Raw genomic sequence first — 22,362 nt, 5'->3', positions numbered from 1 at the left:
TTAGTGATGGGACAAGTGAAGTTGAGTGAAGTTATCCACTTTGGTTCAAGACCCTGATTGTTGAGAGGTAATAACTCAACAATCAGGGTCTTGAACCAAAGTGGATAATCAGGTTTATTATCACTGGCATGTGTCGTGAGATTTGTTAACTTAGCAGCAGCAGTTCAATGCAATACATAATAGAGAAGGAAAAAAAACACAAAATACTAATAAATAAAATCAATTACAGTATATGTATATTGACTAGATTAAAAATCATGCAAAAAACAGAAATAATATATTAAAGAGGTGAGGTAGTGTCCAAGGGTTCAATGTCCATTTAGAAATTGGATGGTAGAAGGAGAGGAGCTGTTTCTCAATTGTTGAGTGTGTGCCTTCAAGGCTTCTATACCTCTTACCCGATAGTAACAATGAGAAAAGGACATGCCCTGGGTGCTGGAGGTTCTTAATAATGGACACTGCTTTTCTGAGACACCACTCCTTGACGTGTCTTGGGTACTTTGTAGGTTAGTATCCAAGATGGAGCTGAGTAAACTTACAACCCTGGTCCTGTGCAGTAGCTCCCTCCATACCAGACAGTCAGAATGCCTTCCATGGTACATCTATAGAAGTTTTTGAAAGTATTTGTTGACATACTAAACCTCTGCAGACTCCTAATGAAATATAGCTGCTGTCTTGCCTTCTTTATAACTGCGTCGATATATTGGGACCAGGTTAGATCCTCAGAGATCTTGACACCCAGGAACTTGAAACTGCTCACTCTCTCCACTTCTGATCCCTCTATCAGGATTGGTATGTGTTCCTTCATCTTACCCTTCCTGATGTCCATAATCAGGTCTTTTGTCTTACTGACGTTGAGTGCCAGGTTGTTGCTGCAACACCACTACACTTGCTGGCATATCTCTCTCATGTACACACTCTCTCATCACCATCTGAAATTCTACCAACAATGGTTGTATCATCAGCGAATTTATAGATAGTATTTGAGCTATGCCTAGCCACACAGTCATGGGTATAAAGAGAATAGAGCAGTGGGCTAAGCACACACTTCTGAGGTGCACCAGTGTTGATCATCAGCAAGGAGGAGATATTATCACCAATCCACACAGATGGTTGTCTTTCAGTTAGGAAGTCGAGAATCCAATTGCAAAGGGAGGTACAGAGGCCCAGGTTCTGCAACTTCTCAAATCAGGATTGTGGGAATGATGGTATTAAATGCTCAGCTATAGTTGACAAACAGCATCCTGACGTAGGTGTTTGTGTTGTCCAGGTGGTCTAAAGCCGTGTGGAGAGCCATTGAAATTGCATCTGCCATTGACCTATTGTGGCGATAGGCAAATTACAATGGGTCCAGTGCCTTGCTGAGGCAGGAGTTCAATCTAGTCATGACCAACCTCTCAAAGCATTTCATCACTGTCGATGTGAGTGCTACTGGGTGACAGTCATTAAGGCACATCACATTATTCTTCTTAGGCACTGGTATAATGGTTTTCTTTTTGAAGCATGCGGGAACTTCCACCCATAGCAGTGAAAGGTTGAAAATGTCCTTGAATACTCCCGCTGGTTGGTTGGCAGAGGATCTCAGAGCCTTACCAGCTACTCCAACAGGACCTTCTACCTTGCGAGGGCTCACTGTTTTTAAAGACAACCTAACATTGGCATCTGAGACAGAGATCACAGTCATCAGGTGCAGCAGGGTTCTTCACAGCTGTAGTTGTGATCTCCCTTTCAAAGCATAGAAGGCATTGAGTTCATCTGATAGTGAAGCATCACTGCTACAGGGTTTTGCTTTGTAGGAAATAATGTCTTGCAAACCCTGCCAGAGTTGTCATATATCTGATGTCGCCTCAAACTTCATTCAAAATTGTTTCTTCACCCTTAAGATAGCCCTCTGTAAATCATACCTGGTTTTCCTCTATAGTACTGGGTCACCTGACTTAATGCCACAGATCTAGCCTTCAGCAGACGATGTACCTCCTGGTTCATCCACAGCTTTTGGTTTGGGAATGTACAGCAAGTCTTTGTAGGCACACACTCATCCACAGATTTTAATGAAGTCGGTAACAACTGCAGCATACTCATCCACGTTCAAAGACGATTCCCTGAATACAGTCCAGTCCACTGATTCAAAGCAGCCCTGTAGGCACTCCTGTGCTTCCCTTCTCCATACCTTCTAGGTCCTCACTGCTGGTGCTGCAGTCTTCAGTCTCTGCCTATACTCAGGGAGTAGGAGTACAGCCGGGTGATCAGGCTTCCCAAAGTGAGGGTGTGGAATAGCACAGTAGGCACTCTTGTTCCTGAATCTGGTGGTGGGAGTCTAGAGGCACCTGTACCTTCTTCCTGGTGGAAGCAGTGAGAAGAGAGCATGACTTGGTCGGTGCGGGACCCTGGTAACGAATGCTGCTTTTCTGCAGCAATGCTCTGTGTAGATGCACTCAATGGTGGGGAGATCTTTACCCGTGATAGTCTATGCCATAGAGGTTTCCTCCTATCCCAAATGCATAGTCTGCACACCATGCAACTAGAACTTGCTCATCACACAACTTACTAACATAGCATGGTGACAGAACTGTGATGCAATATTGCACCTAAAATATTCTGCACATTTCCTCTCTGGTTATGAGCAGCATTAGTAAGACCAAGCATGCAAAAATATTTTTGAGTTCTCTAAGAAGAGTATTTGTGCTTCATTTCCCAAGTCCGTGGCTCTTTCCTCCCACAGTGGCATTAAGGACTGATATTTCAGGATACCGACCCAGTGACATTAAAGGTGTTGTATATCTGCTGTTTTGATGATATGTGATATGGTGGGATACGTGATCTATTTGTTCTTCTGAGATTGTAGGACTCAGAAATAGTTTCTACTTGTATACTGACTTTACGTTCACAAAGGAGTGTGGTGGATATTCTATAGATGCTGTTACAGGCATCATCTCCTTAGTTACATCCAGGATTACAGACATTGGATACCATTGATTTCTTTCACTATTGGACGTGTGTGGCAGCTATACCCTTCAGAATTTGGCTAGTTCTGTCAGAAATGTTATTATTGACTTCCTCTTCAAAGTTCCAAGTACATTTATTATCAAAGTATGTATAGATTATACAACCTTGAGAATCATCTGCTTACAGGCAGCCACAAAACAAGAAACCTGAAAGAACCCAATTTTATTTATTTATTTTTTTAAGACCAACACCCAATGAGCGGAGAGAAAAAAAATCAATTCATGCAAACAATAAAGCAAGCACCAGCATTCAGAATGAAATTGAGCCCATAAGCTGAAAGTCGGGAGCAGGCCCACGGCTGCAGTGCTCACAGACACTGAGCCCGGAGCAGCTGGAGCACAACACAGCCTCAGCTTTGAAAGATCCCCAAGTTGTGGCTGGTTTCTTATAAAGACGTAAGCAATCAACATAAAGGAAAAAAAAAAATGGAAGGCATTAAGAACAACATTATCTTCTATTTATATTGCATGGATAATGTGGCAGGGACATCACAAGGTACTTTCCAGGGGCATTATGAAACAAAATGGCGATATCAGCCTGCATAAGGTTGTGCAGTTAACCATCCAAAAAAAACGGAAGAGATACAGAAGTGGAGAGCATTTGACAGATTGCAGTATCTGTATAGTAGCTGCTTAAGTTGAAGTAATTTTTTAAAGCCAATATGACCATAAAATAATAACATTGGTTATTATATAACTTCTGCTGTATTAACTTCCAGTTTTCTCCTTTTATCCTAGAAAATATCCAAATTATGTAAGCAATGCAATAAGCACAAAACATATTCAAACTGCACCAGACAATGCAAGTAACAAAAAACACACTCCGGGTCCCAGACCACAACATACAATCCAGCTGGAGAGTAACATAACATTTCAGAAACCAGAAAGTATAATCTTCTCCTACCAAAGTTGTACAACATTCCCAATGGATCCAATTGACAGATCGGTGATAGAATCACCATTCAAATCCTTCTGCCCATCAATAGATAGCCCGAAATATTGCAGTTCTGAGCTGATTTTTGAAGCCTGTATTTTCTAGAAAAAAATATTTAATAAGGTACAGAATTGAATTTATTGAGATACAAGATAAAATACTAATTTAGATTAAAACCTCTAGCTGGCCCAGACTACTCACACAGAATGCTGGAGAAGCTCAGCAAGTCTGGCAGTTCTGTGCAGGGGAATGTTTTGGGTGAAGGTCTTTCATTCGGATTGGAAAGGAAAGGGACATAACCCAGAAGAAAAGGTGGTTGGAGGGGAAAGAGTACAAGTTGGCAGGTCATGAATAATATCAAATGAAGGGGAAGGGCAATGAAATAAGCTGGGAATGGATGGGTGGAAGAGTTAAAGGGCTAAAAGAGGAATCTTATAGGGCAGGATAGTAGGCCATGGATTAATGAGGAGGAGGAGGCTAACCCGAGGGAAGTGAGGGATATGTGAGGAGAGGAGAAAGGGCAAGAGTAACCATAATGGAGAATGGAGAAAGAGTGAAGGGCAGGGGAGAGCAATTACTGGAAATTCGAGAAACCGATGGCCATGCCATCAGTTTGGAGGCTACCTGGATGCAATATGAGGTGTTGCTCTTTAAACCAGAGTTTAGCTCTTCCCTATCCCTCCACCTTCTTATTCTGGCTTCTTCCTTCCTCTTCCATCGTAATGAAGGGTCTCAGCCCGAAACATCAACTGTTTGTTCCCCTCCATTGATGCTGCCTGACTTGCTGAGTTCATCCATAATTTGTATTTGTTGCTCAAGCTATCCAGCATCTGCAGAATCTCATGTCTATGGCTTAGGTAACACAAAAATATAGACTGAATTGTCAAAAGGCTTTTTGATTTTCAACAGAGAAAATATACCGGTGAGATTTTAAAGTCATAGAAAATTACATCACAGAAACAGATCTTTTGGCCCATCTAGTCCATGCAGAGCCACTTTAGCGGCCTGCTCTCATCGACCTGCACCAGAACCATAGCCCTGCATACCCCTACCCAAACTTCTCTTAAATGTCAAATTCTAACTCACGCACCTGCACTGGCAGCTCATTCCACACTCATGACCCTCTGTGTGAAGGAGGTTCCCTTCATATTTCCCTTAAACTTTTCCCTGTTCACCCTTAACCCATGACCTCTAGTTGTAGTCCCACCTAACAGTGGAAAAAGCCCACTTGCATTTATCCTATCTATAACCATCATAATTTTGTATACCTCTAGCAAATCTTCTCCCAGTCTTTTATGTTCCAAGGAATAAGTCTTAACCTATTCAATCTTTCCATATAACTCAGATCCTCCAGATTAGGCAACATCCTTATATATTTCCTCTGTACTCTTTCAACTTTATTGACATCTTTCCTGTAGGTAGTTGACCAAAACTGCACACAATACTCTAAATTAGGCTTCACCAATGTCTTGCACAACTTCAACCTAACATCCCATCTCCTGTGCTCAATAAACAACAGGAATTCTGCAGATGCTGGAAATTCAAGCAACATACATCAAAGTTGCTGGTGAACGCAGCAGACCAAGCAGCATCTATAGGAAGAGGCGCAGTCGACGTTTCAGGCCGAGACCCTTCGTCAGGACTAACTGAAGGAAGAGTGAGTAAGGGATTTGAAAGCTGGAGGGGGAGGGGGAGATGCAAAATGATAGGAGAAGACAGGAGGGGGAGGAATAGAGCCGAGAGCTGGACAGGTGATAGGCAAAAGGGGATACAAGAGGATCATAGGACAGGAGGTCCGGGAAGAAAGACAAGGGGGGGGTGACCCAGAGGATGGGCAAGAGATATATTCAGAGGGACAGAGGGAGAAAAAGGAGAGAGGGAGAAAAAGGAGAGTGAGAGAAAGAATGTGTGCATAAAAATGAGTAACAGATGGGGTACGAGGGGGAGGTGGGGCCTTAGCGGAAGTTAGAGAAGTCGATGTTCATGCCATCAGGTTGGAGGCTACCCAAAATGGCTATCCCATTCCCATTCTGACATGTCTATCCACAGCCTCCTCTACTGTAAAGATGAAGCCACACTCAGGTTGGAGGAACAACACCTTATATTCCGTCTGGGTAGCCTCCAACCTGATGGCATGAACATCGACTTCTCTAACTTCCGCTAAGGCCCCACCTCCCCCTCGTACCCCATCTGTTACTCATTTTTATGCACACATTCTTTCTCTCACTCTCCTTTTTCTCCCTCTGTCCCTCTGAATATACCTCTTGCCCATCCTCTGGGTCACCCCCCCCACTTGTCTTTCTTCCCGGACCTCCTGTCCCATGATCCTCTCGTATCCCCTTTTGCCTATCACCTGTCCAGCTCTCGGCTCTATCCCTCCCCCTCCTGTCTTCTCCTATCATTTTGCATCTCCCCCTCCCCCTCCAGCTTTCAAATCTCTTACTCACTCTTCCTTCAGTTAGTCCTGACGAAGGGTCTCGGCCTGAAACGTCGACTGCGCCTCTTCCTATAGATGCTGCTTGGCCTGCTGCGTTCACCAGAAACTTTGATGTATGTTCCTGTGCTCAATACTTTGATTTATGAAGGCCAATGTGCCAAATTCTTTCTTTATAATCCTATCTTTTTTTTTGTAATTTATTTTTTATTGAATTTCATCATCAAACAATTTGCAAATTATGAAGTGCAGTTAGATATAATGGTTATCTCATAATACTTGTGAATTGAAGGATCTCTTTAAAATGGAACATACTGTACAGAAACACAAAATTTCTAATTACTTTTCAGCTTTTATGTCCTCAAGACTTCAAAGACCTTTGTCTCCAAGGAGGAATTTTACAAAAATTGTTGTTGCTGAAATATACCAGATAAACTTCTAAGCAACAGTATGCCAGTAGACTAATGAAACATCAGCCAGACAATCATTTTTGGAGCATAAATATTAACCAGGGCAGCATGCAGATAACCCTTGTTTTTTTCCTCACAATAATACTTCTGTGTTTTAAAATATTTTTCTAATTGGACATGTGGGCTTACAAAAGCCCCACAATCCTGGACTTCCTAGACGCTGACCCAGGACATACATTGAGATTTTGTGCTTTTATCTCTAAAATTTGACTTCAACAAGGGTCTTAGGTAGGAGTTAATTATAGCTATGGTTCATCTGGTAGTAATCTCTCCACTGAGTCTAAAGGATTTGCATACAGACCCCATTCTAGTGAAAAGGAAAAACCCAATTGTGGTTCTGATGGAAGGCTACACTTCAAAGGGGTGACCTTTAAGTGTGTACATAAACCTGTGAGCCACTCCATTTTCTGAGATAGGTATAAACTATTTTGATGCAATACTTCAAAGTTTTCCAAAGTTAGCTTTATTATTCTGGCTAATATTTATTCCTCAGACAATATCACTGAAACAGACTGTTATTATTTGTGGGATATTAATAAGCATAAATTATCTACAACATTTAGAATAGACTTCAAATTGCTTTGTTGAATAAGATTTGAGATATCATTAAATACAAGTTTTTCTTTCCAATTTGGAGAGAAGTTTCCCTCCACTGACTTATGGCTAACTTACTACATCCAACTTATGGATGGTTGCAATGGAGACAGAATGGTTGAAGCAATGTGCGTTTCATTCTACAGGGCAAAATGTCATTAGAAACAAACTATTTTCAGAAATATATCACAAGCCAGGAATGCAGCTAGCTATTTAATACAACATCTTAAATGCTTAGCCTGCAATCCCTTTCAGAATACAAGGAAACTCTTACTTGTGTATATTTTCGTTTGATTAACTTTTGATAGCCATTGTAAATGTAAACAACACCATTATTGTCATCTTCCACAGGTGCTCCGACTGCCACATCATGGTAACCATCCAGATTGATATCAGAGAGAGCAGCAATAGCAGCTCCAAATCGATTGTTTCTTCCATTATCTGGCCCTTCTAAGATGCCATCCTTTTCCAGGTTTCCCTGCTGAATTAAATATTCCTAATTTTAGGATGGACTGACATCGATACACTCCACAAGTAAATAACAGCTCTGCTTTAAGGCACTTTTCCCAAACCCAGATTGGTTATAATGCAATTGATGGATTATGGAACACAGTGTTACATGGACCGAATTGGCTACAGGGCAATGGTGATTGGGAAACTCTGTTTAAATCTGTGCTTTGAAGGCACTGAAGCCTGCTACGCTATAACACGGCTTTCTATGAGGTTTCTTAAAAATATAACTATTGTGTTAAAGCAGAACTACCTGTATGCTTTATGAGAGAATGAATCATTGCCCATTTAATTTCTTTTGTTTAAATAACAGTTAATCACTGAATTGTTTTCCATGATGGAATAAATATCATTTGACAGATTTCAGAATTCAGTTTACTACTGTTCACTCTTTGTCCTATAATTGAGTCAATGAACTACCTTCAAATTTTTACTTAGAGGTGCAGTGCAAATTGGGCCCTTTTAGCCCTTTGAGCTGTGCTGCCCCACTACCACCCGATTTACGCTAACCTAATCACGGGACAATTTACAATGACCAATTAACCTCCTTTAGACTGAGGGAGGAAAACAGGGCATCTGGAGAAAACCCACACCTTCCACAGGGAGGATGTGCAATTGTCTCAGAGAGGATGCCAGAAGTGAACTTTGAACTCCAAGGTCTCGAGCTGTAATTGCGTTGCACTAACCTAAACACTACTGTACTGCCACAATAATAGACCCAATATAATATTAATAGATCCAATGCTCTTGAATGACAGAAAATGAATTTTACTGTACTGAAATAATGCAAAGAACAAGGACGATTATTCAAGTTTGTTGCTGTTCTGTGTGGAAATATAATTTGAATAAATTTGTAAATAGCAAGTGATATACTTATCCTAATTAAATACATAAATATGTATAAATATACTAATATATATATATATATATATATATACATATATATACATACATGCACACACATATACATACATACACATACATATATACACACACACTTAATTAGGATAAATTCAAATTAGCACAAAGTATGCTCTCACAATGAAACTGCCATTCAAATGATCAAAACGGTATAAAAATTGAGGCAAATGATCTTTTACCTTATTGACATTAAACATATAGACTCTTCCTTCTTCATTTTTGTGCGGACCCATAAACATTGGGGACCCAACTAATAGAACATCCGTCAGGGAGTCTTGATTAACGTCTATAGCACATAGTACACTGCCAAAATATGAGCCAAGCTGGAAAAATAAGATCAAATTATGCCATTCATTTTAATGTTTTAATGATAGATTTGTAATGATATATTGGAACTTTGTTATAATATCCCTGCAAAACATAGCTCAATTTTCCCTCCTTTGTAATGAAATTGGAGTAAGGGGAAACGTGAGGCTATCGGGCAAGAACCTGGAAACATAAATTGGGAACAGATGTTCTTGGGGAAATGATGGGAAGAAATGTGGCAAATGTTCAGGGGATATTTGCGTGGAGTATATGCAGTCTGACGGCGCTCCAGGTGTGGGTGCTGTGTAGCCTCTGCCCTGATGGAAGTGGACAAACAGTCCATGAGCTGGTTGGGTGGGATCCTTTATTATATTGCTGGCCTTTCCCAGCACCTTTCTGTATACATGTCTATGATAAATGTAAGGATACCCTGCTGTTCTGACATAGCCTAAATTATGATGCAAATAAGGAATTTCTATTACACCCAAACACACAGAAGGCAAATCTAGTCCTCAACTACAAATAGCCTATATAAAGTTAATCAAAAACTGCCTTTCTAATACCCTTTGAGCTCATGTAGAGAAAACCAACCCTATATTTAGTCAACCATAGGAACAATCATGTAAGAGACTGGGCAAGTGAATTATAGTGAAATATTAATTCTGTAAATGAGCAGGAGTTTCAGATATTTGTAATTTGATTATAAAAATGTTTATTATCACTTTATGAGCAATTTGAATTCAAAATGACTGATAAATTGATAACCTTTCTGTCAAAAACATTCCCGGTTATCATGCAATCACATCATCCTTGTTTTTCAAACAAAAGAAGGAAGTGATGAAATTGTATACAGAGACAATCAGTAGCTAAGTGCAAGAAATAGCCTTACCTGTTCTCCTTTTTGTGTCTGTTTAATCACCACTTTGTCATTTAATCCCACTGCATAAATAACTATCTGGCCAGTGTGTTGAAAGCGTGGTGCTCCGGCAACATAGAGCACGGAATCTCGTGTTACTAGTGATGTCACTGCATAGCCTGTGAATGAAAAATACAAATACTATATCTTGGCCGAGACTCAAACCCACAACCTTCAGATCGTGAGCCCAATGCCCTAACCACTTGGCCATGCGCCACAAGCCTAGAAAGTAGTGAGTAATATAAAAGGGATAAAGATCAAGGATTATGTTTATCTTTCCCCTATGTGCTTTGAAACTTTACCCGTTACAAACAAATATATCCTTAAAGGAACCTGCTATGGAAATGCCTTTACCCCTGGATATACCTCTGTTTCTCCAGAGAGCAAAAGTACATGGCAACTCAGTAGAGATCAGGAACTCCGAATCTCTGAATTCGAACATAAACATGCAATCCAGTGCCACATGAAGCAGCATATTGAAGCACAACGTTGTCCTATTCATCACCTGCTGTGGCAAAGGACCTTTATGTTGATATTGGAAACTTTGTTCTTCACATCGTAACATCTTAAGATTTTCAGCTACCTTCTTGTTTGTTTTAAAGGTGAATTAATAAATCAGAAGCTGAAAACAACATTGGTTCAGAACAAATATGATTAAAATTGAGGCTTACCTAAATATGAACTGTCATTTCTGTCTTGCAAAATGTCCTGAAAGACTTTCTTGGAAAATATAGTAGTCTTGGCAGATGACTTATGGACAGTTGTGCCTGACCAATCATAAGCTCCCACTGCTCCCAGTATCAGTAAGTCCTGGAAAAAGGATGCTCATCTTCAATAAAGGGCATAGTGATGAAATTTCACTCAGTGAAACAATTATAGAATGACTTTATAGCATATTGTCCCCCCCCAAAGGTGTTGCAATGGATTTTTAAAAGTGTGTGCATCTAATTAATGGATAAAAAAGGAGGGAGAGAGAAACCGGGGAATTATAGACCGGTTAGCCTAACGTCGGTGGTGGGGAAACTGCTGGAGTCAGTTATCAAGGATGTGATAACAGCACATTTGGAAAGTGGTGAAATCATCGGACAAAGTCAGCATGGATTTGTGAAAGGAAAATCATGTCTGACGAATCTCATAGAATTTTTTGAGGATGTAACTAGTAGAGTGGATAGGGGAGAACCAGTGAATGTGGTATATTTGGATTTTCAAAAGGCTTTTGACAAGGTCCCACACAGGAGATTAGTGTGCAAACTTAAAGCACACGGTACTGGGGGTAAGGTATTGGTGTGGGTGGAGAATTGGTTAGCAGACAGGAAGCAAAGAATGGGAATAAACGGGACCTTTTCAGAATGGCAGGCGGTGACTAGTGGGGTACCGCAAGGCTCAGTGCTGGGACCCCAGTTGTTTACAATATATATTAATGACTTGGATGAGGGAATTAAATGCAGCATCTCCAAGTTTGCGGATGACACGAAGCTGGGTGGCAGTGTTAGCAGTGAGGAGGATGCTAAGAGGATGCAGGGTGACTTGGATAGGTTGGGTGAGTGGGCAAATTCATGGCAGATGCAATTTAATGTGGATAAATGTGAAGTTATCCACTTTGGTGGCAAAAATAGGAAAACAGATTATTATCTGAATGGTGGCCGATTAGGAAAAGGGGAGGTGCAACGAGACCTGGGTGTCATTATACACCAGTCATTGAAAGTGGGCATGCAGGTACAGCAGGCGGTGAAAAAGGCGAATGGTATGCTGGCATTTATTGCGAGAGGATTCGAGTACAGGAGTAGGGAGATACTACTGCAGTTGTACAAGGCCTTGGTGAGACCACACCTGGAGTATTGTGTGCAGTTTTGGTCCCCTAATCTGAGGAAAGACATCTTTGCCATAGAGGGAGTACAAAGAAGGTTCACCAGATTGATTCCTGGGATGGCAGGACTTTCATATGAAGAAAGACTGGATGAACTGGGCTTGTACTCTTTGGAATTTAGAAGATTGAGGGGGGATCTGATTGAAACGTATAAGATCCTAAAGGGATTGGACAGGCTAGATGCAGGAAGATTGTTCCCGATGTTGGGGAAGTCCAGAACGAGGGGTCACAGTTTGAGGATAGAGGGGAAGCCTTTTAGGACCGAGATTAGGAAAAACTTCTTCACACAGAGAGTGGTGAATCTGTGGAATTCTCTGCCACAGGAAACTGTTGAGGCCAGTTCATTGGCTATATTTAAGAGGGAGTTAGATATGGCCCTTGTGGCTACGGGGGTCAGGGGGTATGGAGGGAAGGCTGGGGCGGGGTTCTGAGTTGGATGATCAGCCATGATCATAATAAATGGCGGTGCAGGCTCGAAGGGCCAAATGGCCTACTCCTGCACCTATTTTCTATGTTTCTATATAATATAGGTGAAAAATGAAATTCCACCTTGACTTGGACTCCAGAACATGTCCAGGACAGCTGTTGCAAAGTTAAGTTTCTTCTGTCTCAAATTTGGAAATAAATTTAATGAATCTTATAGTTTTTCGTGGAGGTTACCAGGAATGTTGATGAAGGAAAGGCAGCAGATGTTGCCTAAGTGTACTTGACAAGGTTCCACACAGGAGGTTGGCCCAGAATATTCAGTCATTAGATATTAACGATGAGATACTAAATTGGACTAGACATTGGCTTTGCAGAAGAAGCCAGAGGATGGAATTACATGGCTGCTTCTCTTACTGGAGGCCTGTGACTAGTGGTGTGTTGCAGAAATCAATGCAGGGTCCATTATTGTTTGTCATCTATGTTAACAATCTGGATGAAAATGTGATAAACTGGATCATCAAATTTGCAGAAGACACAAAGATTAGGGGCATAATGGACAAGGAAGACAACCAAAGCTTGCACTGGGATTTGGACCATCTGGAAAAATGCAGATTTAAGGGGAACACGAGGAAGAACTACTTCACTCAAAGGGTGGTGAAAGTGTGGAATGAGCTGCCAGTGAAAGTGGTGAATGCAGGTTCAATTTCAACAATTAAGAGAAGTTTGGATAACTAAATGAATGGGAAGGGTATGAAAAGCAATGGTCTAGGTGCTGGTCGATGGGACTAAGCAGAATAATAGTTTGGCATGGACTAAATGGGTTGAAGGGTCTGTTTCTCTGCTGTAGTACTCTCTGAACTTACGCATCACTACTTCACAAGCCATTCTTTAATCTTTATGAGTGGGTTTTGAAGATCAATGCCAAGCATTTCATAAAGAACCAAATGTGCAATGTAATCACGAGAAACTGTTGAGATTAGACATTCACTGGAGATTGTTGACATTCACTTTGCAACCCACAAGAATTCTCTATTTCTGTTTTTCCAGAGTTAAGTCAGGTTCAGGTTCAGGTCCAGGTCCAGGTCCAGGTCCAAAATTAAGTATTATCAAAAAAGATCTCAATACTTCCCAATCACCCCAATGTTTTTAAAACATTTGGCTGGTTTTATAGCACTTTTGGATATGCACAGAACCAGATAATGAAATTGATCAAGCCCATCAAAGACATTGCTCATGTAGAAGGTTGCTTCAGTATTTAAAATATTATGGAACAGAAACAAACATTTCTTCACGGTGATAATTAATGACAGATAAAATGAAAATCTCACAGGAATGGTTCAAACCTGGCTGGGAACAACATGCGCACTGAACCCAACTTCTGCCATTTCCAGCAGGAAGGTTTTTTCATTCTTATTGCTGGTACCTTGTGGATTTAAAACAGTAAGATATAAGGCTTTTAAGCATATTCACAGAAACAAACAAGTTATCTCTACTACATGCTTGGTCAACCTGGACCAATATATTGTGTCTTCCTCGAACATTACTATTGGAACCATTGTCTAAGTTAAGATGAAAAGATCAGAGGCAATGATAGGTTGGCATGAATCTCTGCTGCTAGAAATAGAGCACTGCATATTCTTAAAACAGAACCTCTAGTCACGTTCTGAGCAAGTCTTGTTTGAAAACACAGCAATGAAACACAACCTGGTGGAAGTATGGTAGCTGAGCACAAGTTTAAAATACCTTCATCATATAAACACTTCATTATCATCAGCTTCAACATTGTAGGAGATTTGATTACATTCTTTCATAATATCATTTATTCATTCCAGAGTTGGGATAGACAGAAACAGATAATTTTGTCCAGTTGATTTACCTTGGTGTTTATCTTCAGCATATGCAGATTTTTTAATCCTTTTCTTTTTAAATCGCTTTTTCCCTTCAGCCAGATATCTAAGCTATTTATAAATCTTGATCTTGGTTTTAATTACCAACTCCAGTACAGGCTTATACTGCCTCACAAGCCAAAAATTATCTTCTTCAATGTTTTAATTTTCTCATTTGCTAAGAATACTCACATTCCCTTGATTTAGATGATAGCTAAATTTAAATACAATAGTGCTCCTTATTTTAAGCATACATTTGCAAAGTACTGATCACATGTATGCCATAACTATCACTTTTGGGTTACATCATATCCCTTTGGAAATTTGAATGGACACTCAGACTTGCATGTTTATTGCTGTTTCCATACCCAACGCACACCCAGTTCGATCATCCCCATGCAATACTTATTTTCCTGTATGGGCAGTGTAATTTAAGCAAGGTAATGCAAGAGAAAACCCCATGGACAGTTTTGTGACAACTTCACTGTACAGCACTAGATTAGGACTTCACTAAGACAAGTTACGCACGTTTTTTATTCTTTACACCCATATTTCCATCACCACTAACACTGATCTCACCATGCTTCTTCTACCAGCCCTAACCTCTGTCCTCCAATCTACTAAGGCATACGAGTTGGATCATTACCGGCCAACAATGGAAGAACTCAGCGAGTCAGGTTGCATCTTTGGAAAGGAATAATGAATTGATATTTCAGGCTGAGACCCTTCATCAGGACTGACTGAGTCCTGTTGAAAGCCCTCAGCACCAGATTGTCAATTCTTTATTTCCTTCTGTAGATGCTGCCTGACCTGCTGAGTTTTTCAGCATACTGTGTGTATTACTTTGGATTTCTAGCACCTACAGAACCTTTAATGTTCACAATGGAGGCCCTGATCTCTAACCCCACCCACCCCCTGACATCCTGAGGGGAATAGAGATAAAGGCCTCTTGCTCATTGATCTCCTTCCACTAATCTCATTGCCAGTTCAACATCTCTCCAACCTCCAGGTCTTGGTCTTGCCAACATCACTGTGCGCCCTGGCCACTTATCTGATTGCTGACTCCATTTTAGACCCTAGTAGGGTTTATGACTCGCCTGAAACCTGGTGCAGGTTAGCACACGTTTACTAGTAAGAATATATAATGTCCTTTCATAACACATGAAACTAGTAGCCGTGGGCCTTTTAGAGAATTGGTAACTGCCCTGTCACCACTGTGCCTCAAGAATTCCCATGATTCTCATGTCCTCAGTCTCATCCTTCATTATTTTAAATACTTAAACCAAATTTCACTGGAATATCTCCCGCTCTAATATAAACAACCCAAGTTTTCTTTCTTCTTTCATACACTTCCCAGTTAACTGCATCTTAATTTGTCAAGTAGGGGATCATGCACAATCCTGATTTGATGGAGACAGACGTGAGAGCACAGTGGAACATCTGGAAAACTTCTGAAATGACTGCTTTGCTACTGCTGCTGCATGGTAACTGGAATCTCTGGAGCTGAATGCCTCGAAATCCTCGGCTTTCCGTGTTTCAGCAGCCAGGGAGAGGTTGAAGGTCCTCGGGAGGTTGTATCGGAGAGGCTGCTTGGAAGCTCAGAGTTTTCGGACGGATGGACTCAGGGTCGGCTGGAGTCGGCTGCTTCCAGGGTATCAGCAAGTTGACAGTGCCTGGAGGTTTATGACAGGGAGTTTCTCCCTTTTGCCGCCTGCTATCGGGGACTCGGGAGACGATCGAATCGGGACTTTGAGACTTTTTTTTTTACTATGCTTATGGACTGTTCTTTATCAAATTATGGTATTGCTTTGCACTGCTGTAACTATATGTTATAATTATGTGGTTTTGTCAGTGTTACTCTTTGGTCTGTCTTGTTTTCTGTGATATCACTCCGGAGAAACATTGTATCATTTCTTAATGCATGTATGCATTTCTAAATGACCATAAAAGAGGACTGAGTGTTCTCATAATCTAATCTAATCTAATCTAATCCAATCTAATAAACCTGTGGTATAACATTCACTGTTGCCTCAGCATGCCTTCCACTCTTTGAGGCTGCACTTTGTGAGACTTTGAAATGGATTATTAACAGAAATTTCCTAACTGGATAAATTAAACATCTAAGAACTCAAAATGGAAGAAACCATAAAGAACAATTTACCTTCAATACTAAAGATTCGTTCTTTGAGCACACTAGCTATTTCTATCAAGGCATTTTCTGAGGATACATTGAAAAAATGTTTGTCTATTGGAGAACTTGCAATAGACTTGATTTCCTTGATCAAGTTGTCTGGGTTTATCCCTTCTCTATTGTAATAACCTAGAACCTACAAAAAAAATCAAAATAGATTAGATGTTTATCAACAATACATTATTACAATTAATGAATATAAATATCCCAGTAAATACTGCTTAAAGTTTGCCTGTTACCATAGCCAACACCAATTTCTAAAATAAACTCTTAAAAATATATTTCTGAAATTCATTATTTCATTTTTCTTGTACAATGCATCAGTATTGTATAATTTGGTTCTCAAATTTTCTATCTAAGATGGGTATATAGGAAATTTGAAGTGATCTATTTTGATTCAACACTTGCATGATCTACAGCAGTGTGTAGTTCAGAAGCCACATATTTCATTCAGGCTTCTTTCTCCTAGAGACATTAGAGCCAGTTCCAGTCAAAAACTTTGATATCATGATTGCGAGAACAATACCACTTGTTCTGATCATTTCCAAGGGTTTCCAACTAGTCAGCATCAATTCCAAATGCTCTTACATCTCACTTGGACGCATCTTTAGAGCCAAGCTTGTGGCTTCCTATTAGGCTTGTTCCTCCTGCAATCCCCTGCATTGTAGCACAGTGATGGAATGAGCAGAACTACTGCTTCCATGCTGCGGTGATCCATTTCAATTCTGACTCCATGCTGTCCGTGTGGAGTTCACACATTCTCCCTGTGATTGCACCAGTTTCCTGCAGGTGCACCCCAGTTTCCGCCCAGGTCCAAAAGATGCACCGTTTGGTAGGTTAGCTGACCACTAAACAGTCCCTGGATCACATGGGTGGCAGAATCTGGATAGTTTAATGGGAATGAGGGAGAATAATTTACAGGGAAAATTAGTGGAATGGGATAATTACAGGAATGGGATCATTTAGTGAGTCAAATTGGCTGGTGTCAACAGTAGCTCCGATTCAGCAGGACTTTTGCATGTCATAGAGACAAGAGACTGCAGGTGCTGGAAAGTGGAACAATCCAGGGAGTTGAGCAACACCTGTAGGGATAACTGTTTTGGGTTGAAACTCTGCAGAAGCCCTGTATGATGCAGGATTTCACTGATTCCTTTACCCGCCCCCCCACCCTCACAGATGCTGCCCAACCCTCCAGCAGACTGACTGCTGCCATGGAAACATGGAGTAACACGTACAACATGCTGGAGGAACTCAGCAGGTCAGACAGCATCCATGGAAAGGAATAAACAGTCAACATTTCAGGCAGAGAGGGTCCTGATAAAAGGTTCTTGGTCTGTTTATTTCTTTCCACAGATGATGCCTGACCTGTGATTTCCTCACTTGTAGAACCCAGTCAGTTTGGACCAGCAAAAGCCTCTCCTCCGGAATCTCCATCAGCATAGTGGCACCACAAGTCTGTTTGGTTAGACCCCTGCTCTACTCACTTTATAAGTGGTGCCATAACAACAACCTCTCACTCAATGTCAGCAAGACCAAGGAGCTGATTATTGACTTTAGTAGGAGGAAACTAGAGGTCCATGAGCCAATCCTTATTGGGTGATCAGAGGTAGAGAGGGTCAGCAACTTTAAATTCCTCAGTGTTATCATTTCAGAGAATTTGTCCTGGGCCCAGCATGCAAATGTCATTACAAAGAAAGCATGGCAGTGACTCAAGAAATTTGTGACATTTTGGTATGACAGCCAAAGCTCTGACAAACTTCTATAGATATCTATATTGACTAGTTACATCGCAGCCTGGTATGGAAACACCAATGCTCTTGAATGGAAAATCCTACAAAAGGTAGTGGATATGGCTGAGACCATCATGGGTAAAGACCTCCCCACTATTGAGCTCATCTACACAGAGAGCTGTCACAGCAAAGCAGCATCCAGCTTCAAGGACCGCCGCCATCCAGGCCATGCTCTCTTCTCGCTGCTGCCATCAGGAAGAAAGTAGAGAACCTCAGGACTCACACCGCCAGGTTCAGGAACAGTTATTACCCCTCAACAATCAGGCTCTTGAACCAGAGGGGATAATTTCACTCAACTTCACTTTTCCCATCACTGAACTGTTTCCACAACCTATGGGCTCACTTTCAAGGACTCTTCATCTATGTTCTTGATATTTATTGCTCAACTATTTATTATTACTATTATTTTTCTTTTGTATTTGCACAGTTTGTTGTTTTTTGCACATTGGTTGTTTGCCCGTTCTGTTGGGTGTGGCATTTTATTGATTCTATTCTGTTTCTTGGATTTACTGTGTATGCCCGCAAGAAAACGAATCTCAGGGTTGCAGGTATGTGACATATATGTACTTTAATAATGAACTTACTTTGAACTTTGAAAATGTATTACAATACTCTGTATCAACATAAAGTATTACTGAGTAATTATTTCTTTTTGGAGATTTTAATGCATCAATTTATACCAAATCCCTTGCATAAAAGTAGATTACAGCTTCTGTTAGACTGTGAATATCTGAAGTGCTAGAAAATAAATCTGACATTGACTTACAGCAATTCCAAATCTGGTTATTTGGTCTTGTTCACATTGAGCGATCACTTCTGGTAACTTGGCACTGTCATGAGATTCGCCATCAGTTACAACAACCATGACCTTTGTTGCTGATGGTCGTCCACCATTTTCAGGAGAGAATGCATGTTTCCTGAAATGACAAAAAAAACAATTCCACAGAGAACAAAGCAGCTTAACTTTCAAATACAAAACTGCCAACATTCAATGTAAGAAAGTGCTGTGAACTTCATAAGTTGCCCATTAATATACAATTCTTTCACTTATTTTGAAGTTAAAATATGTCAACTAGCTTGTAGTAACTTATGAATTTACATTTCAATTATGAATGATAAATGGAGAAAACCTCAACGGTGCAATTTTACTTTGACCAAATACACTTATCAATATTACATTATAAGCAATTCATTAAAGCATATATTGAATGGCCGAATTTTTATTCCCTTTCTCTTGATTTTTATTGGATTTTATTGTTTTCCCAAGCTTCTGACTTTGCTGACAAAGTCGGCATTTAATACCTGCCCCAAATTGCCCTTGAGGTGGTAGTGAGCTACCTCCTTGAATCACCAAAATTCTAATAGTGAAGTTCTGCTGAGCAGGAAGTACTCAGATCTAGACCAGCAACAATGAAGGGATGGTGACACATTTCTCCAGGTCAAAAAGTTGTGTGACTTGGAGATAAACTTGCTGCCTTTGAATTTCTTGAGGGATTTTGGAGATCCCTTCAGAGTAGTTCATAGTGCCAGTGCTGATGAGAATGGATCTTCAGAGTGCTGAATGGGGTAGGGGGTGGGGGCAATCAATCAGGCTGCTTTTTTAAAGTTATACTGATCTTCTTAAGTAGTGCTGGAACTGCATCATCCAGGCAAGTCAGAAGTGCTCCATAACACACTTAACTTCTGCCTTGTAGATGGTGGAAAGGCTTTGATTTGTGAGGTGATGAGAGTGAAGAGGGAAGAGAGCCAGTATAAAGAGGGATAAGGAAGGAAGAGGCAGGTGATAACTGGAACCAGGTGAGGAGGGACATGATGGACAGATGTCATCAAACTCCTGTAGATGTGTGATGGAAAGTGTGTTAACTGGCTGCATTATGGGAAAGCCAATGCCTTTGAGCAGAAATCCTGACAACAGGCCACTGATTTTGCCCAGTACATCATGGTTAAAACCTTCCCAACCACTGAGCACATCTACATGAAAAATTGCCATGGGAAAGTGGCATCCAATATCAAAGATCCTCACCACTAAGGACATGCTCTTTTCTTGCTGTTGCCATCTGGTAGAAGGTATGGGTGATAAGTGCAGTTAAATGAAGGCAGGAGAAAAGGCAGTTAGAACGAGTTGTGGGAGGGGACAGGAGTCTCAGGTGATTGGAACCTTCCTTATTTTTCAGATTCCAGCAAATATGTACATTCTATTAAATTTCTGTCATTAAGACAACATTATAAAAGTTACTAAGAGAGGAAGTTAAGAACAAAATTATTTGACTTCCTGCTGACCTTAAATTCCATTTAGAACACTTTCCAACGAGCATCTTGAATTAAAGGGGTATTTAGTTCTCACCATTACAGTGACAGACTACTTATGGACAGTACCACAGTAGATCAGCTAAAGACTGTACTTAACTGATGCATAACATTTAGATTGTAGCAATAGGTTATCATGTTTATACACAAAATGGTTTCCAGTTGTCCATGTGCTGAAAGTACACAATGAAAATTAGAAGTGTTCAATGAAATTTAAGAACAAATAAAATAACTAAGTCAGATAAAAGTTTGGTACAAAATGTAAATAAGTACATTATCATCTGTAAACACAAACAAAGAAGATCCTAAATCTGCACCTTATACCAGAATCTAATACCTTATCAACAGTAGATCTTGAAGGATGGTTATGAGGAAAGAACAACATCCCTATCCTAGCTTTGTTATTCTCTTCCTGCATGTGGGAGGCCCTGCTTTGAATTGGTAGCATGATAGGAATGTAGTCAGTCACAGATTCATGCAGCTTGGAAAATGGTTCTTCAGCCCACCAAGTCTACATTGACTGTGCAGTTACAAGATATCCTTTCATAAACAATTTCAAGATATTTCAAGGCATGAATTACCTTGCGTACTCAATTCCACCAGCAGTGTTTGTTTCTTGTCCTTGCTTTTGAGCAATATTTGCAGCAACCCGTTCGACTTCAGCTGTTGTTTTGTAAGCATTCAACTTGAAATCAATTATTGCGTCTTCACCATATTGTACAATGGACACCTTTTAGATCAGAATCATAGAATTTACAGCTGAACACAGAAGACTTTCTGATATGGATACCATGACCTACTCTAAAACTATGGCAAAATTAGATCATTGGCAGAAGATTATTGATCGGAAATTATGCCACAATAAATCTGACAATAACACAAAAGCAGAAAAAATGCAGATACTGCCAATTTGAAATGAAAGCAGGAACTGCTGGAACCCACAGATTGGGCAGCATCTGTTATGAAAAGATAACATTTCCATTAACTCTGTCATCTAAGTGAGTGCTGAGTTTTTCCAGCATTCTCTACTTTTATTTTCCTGAACACAATACTCTTCTGTCAAATTCCTTAATTTCTCTTAAGTCTATATCCCTTTGAAGGTTATTCAATTTTAATCCAAACATCTGAATAAAATCACTTCAGATAAAATAAGGAGAACAAAAATGACTTGTATTGATGAAATACTTTCAATATGGCGAAATATCTCCCGTCATAGAATCCTGGTGAAACCCCCGGTTTCCTTGGCTGCACAAGTCTATGGAAGACAAGATTAAGGAGCATTCCCACCCCAGACCTCTGTTTGTGTGGATGCTGTGTAATTCACTACCCTGTTACAACTTAGTGGCATGAAATAACAGACAGAACACCACATACAATTAAAAGATTATCTTTATAATTCTCAATTTGACTAAAGGGTTAGTAAAGAAAACAACACAAAAAGGACCCATTTTAATGAAACAGTCTAATGTGCACCGATCCTCAACTAATCTCACCCCAGGCTTTATCGAATCGCGGTCCCACTCTGGGTTGAATCCTATGGTCTCTTCTCTCCTGCATCTTCCCTCTTCATCTCCTCCTGAACAAAAATCTTCAAGCCCAACCTTATTGTCCCTCATCAGGGAAATCTCCCCTAAATTCGACCATCCTATTTGGATGACACACATTTCTCCTCATTTCTTATCTTCAACAATAACCCAAACAAGCTGAAAACAAGCTGCTCTTACAGAACTGCCAAAATGAAATACATACAGCATTACAGTAAAAATATGAACCAGGGCATTACACTCCCCCTACTAAAATAGGTA

The 22,362-nt window shown here is 40.3% G+C and overlaps 1 protein-coding gene across 3 annotated transcripts in view; it reads right to left on the bottom strand.

Moving 5' to 3' along the window:
- Nucleotides 1-22,362, bottom strand: part of itga2.2 (integrin, alpha 2 (CD49B, alpha 2 subunit of VLA-2 receptor), tandem duplicate 2) — a 158,335-nt gene that overhangs the window by 39,451 nt on the left and 96,522 nt on the right. For 2 of the 3 annotated variants that reach the window (XM_063042907.1, XM_063042909.1), the window contains 9 exons: nucleotides 21,139-21,287; nucleotides 19,017-19,167; nucleotides 16,431-16,596; nucleotides 13,727-13,806; nucleotides 10,762-10,900; nucleotides 10,064-10,209; nucleotides 9,048-9,191; nucleotides 7,712-7,918; nucleotides 3,910-4,040 (listed from right to left, as the gene is read on the bottom strand). In XM_063042907.1, coding sequence (XP_062898977.1) covers nucleotides 3,910-4,040; nucleotides 7,712-7,918; nucleotides 9,048-9,191; nucleotides 10,064-10,209; nucleotides 10,762-10,900; nucleotides 13,727-13,806; nucleotides 16,431-16,596; nucleotides 19,017-19,167; nucleotides 21,139-21,287 — 1,313 coding nt within the window. The remainder of the gene's footprint in view (nucleotides 1-3,909; nucleotides 4,041-7,711; nucleotides 7,919-9,047; nucleotides 9,192-10,063; nucleotides 10,210-10,761; nucleotides 10,901-13,726; nucleotides 13,807-16,430; nucleotides 16,597-19,016; nucleotides 19,168-21,138; nucleotides 21,288-22,362) is intronic. The other variant, XM_063042908.1, reaches the window with a different exon arrangement.

Source organism: Mobula hypostoma, chromosome 3, assembly GCF_963921235.1.
Source record: "Mobula hypostoma chromosome 3, sMobHyp1.1, whole genome shotgun sequence".
NCBI classification, from domain to species: Eukaryota; Metazoa; Chordata; class Chondrichthyes; order Myliobatiformes; family Myliobatidae; genus Mobula; species Mobula hypostoma.
The sequence above is the reverse complement of the archived record's forward strand: the minus strand, read 5'-3'. Positions and strand labels throughout refer to the sequence as shown.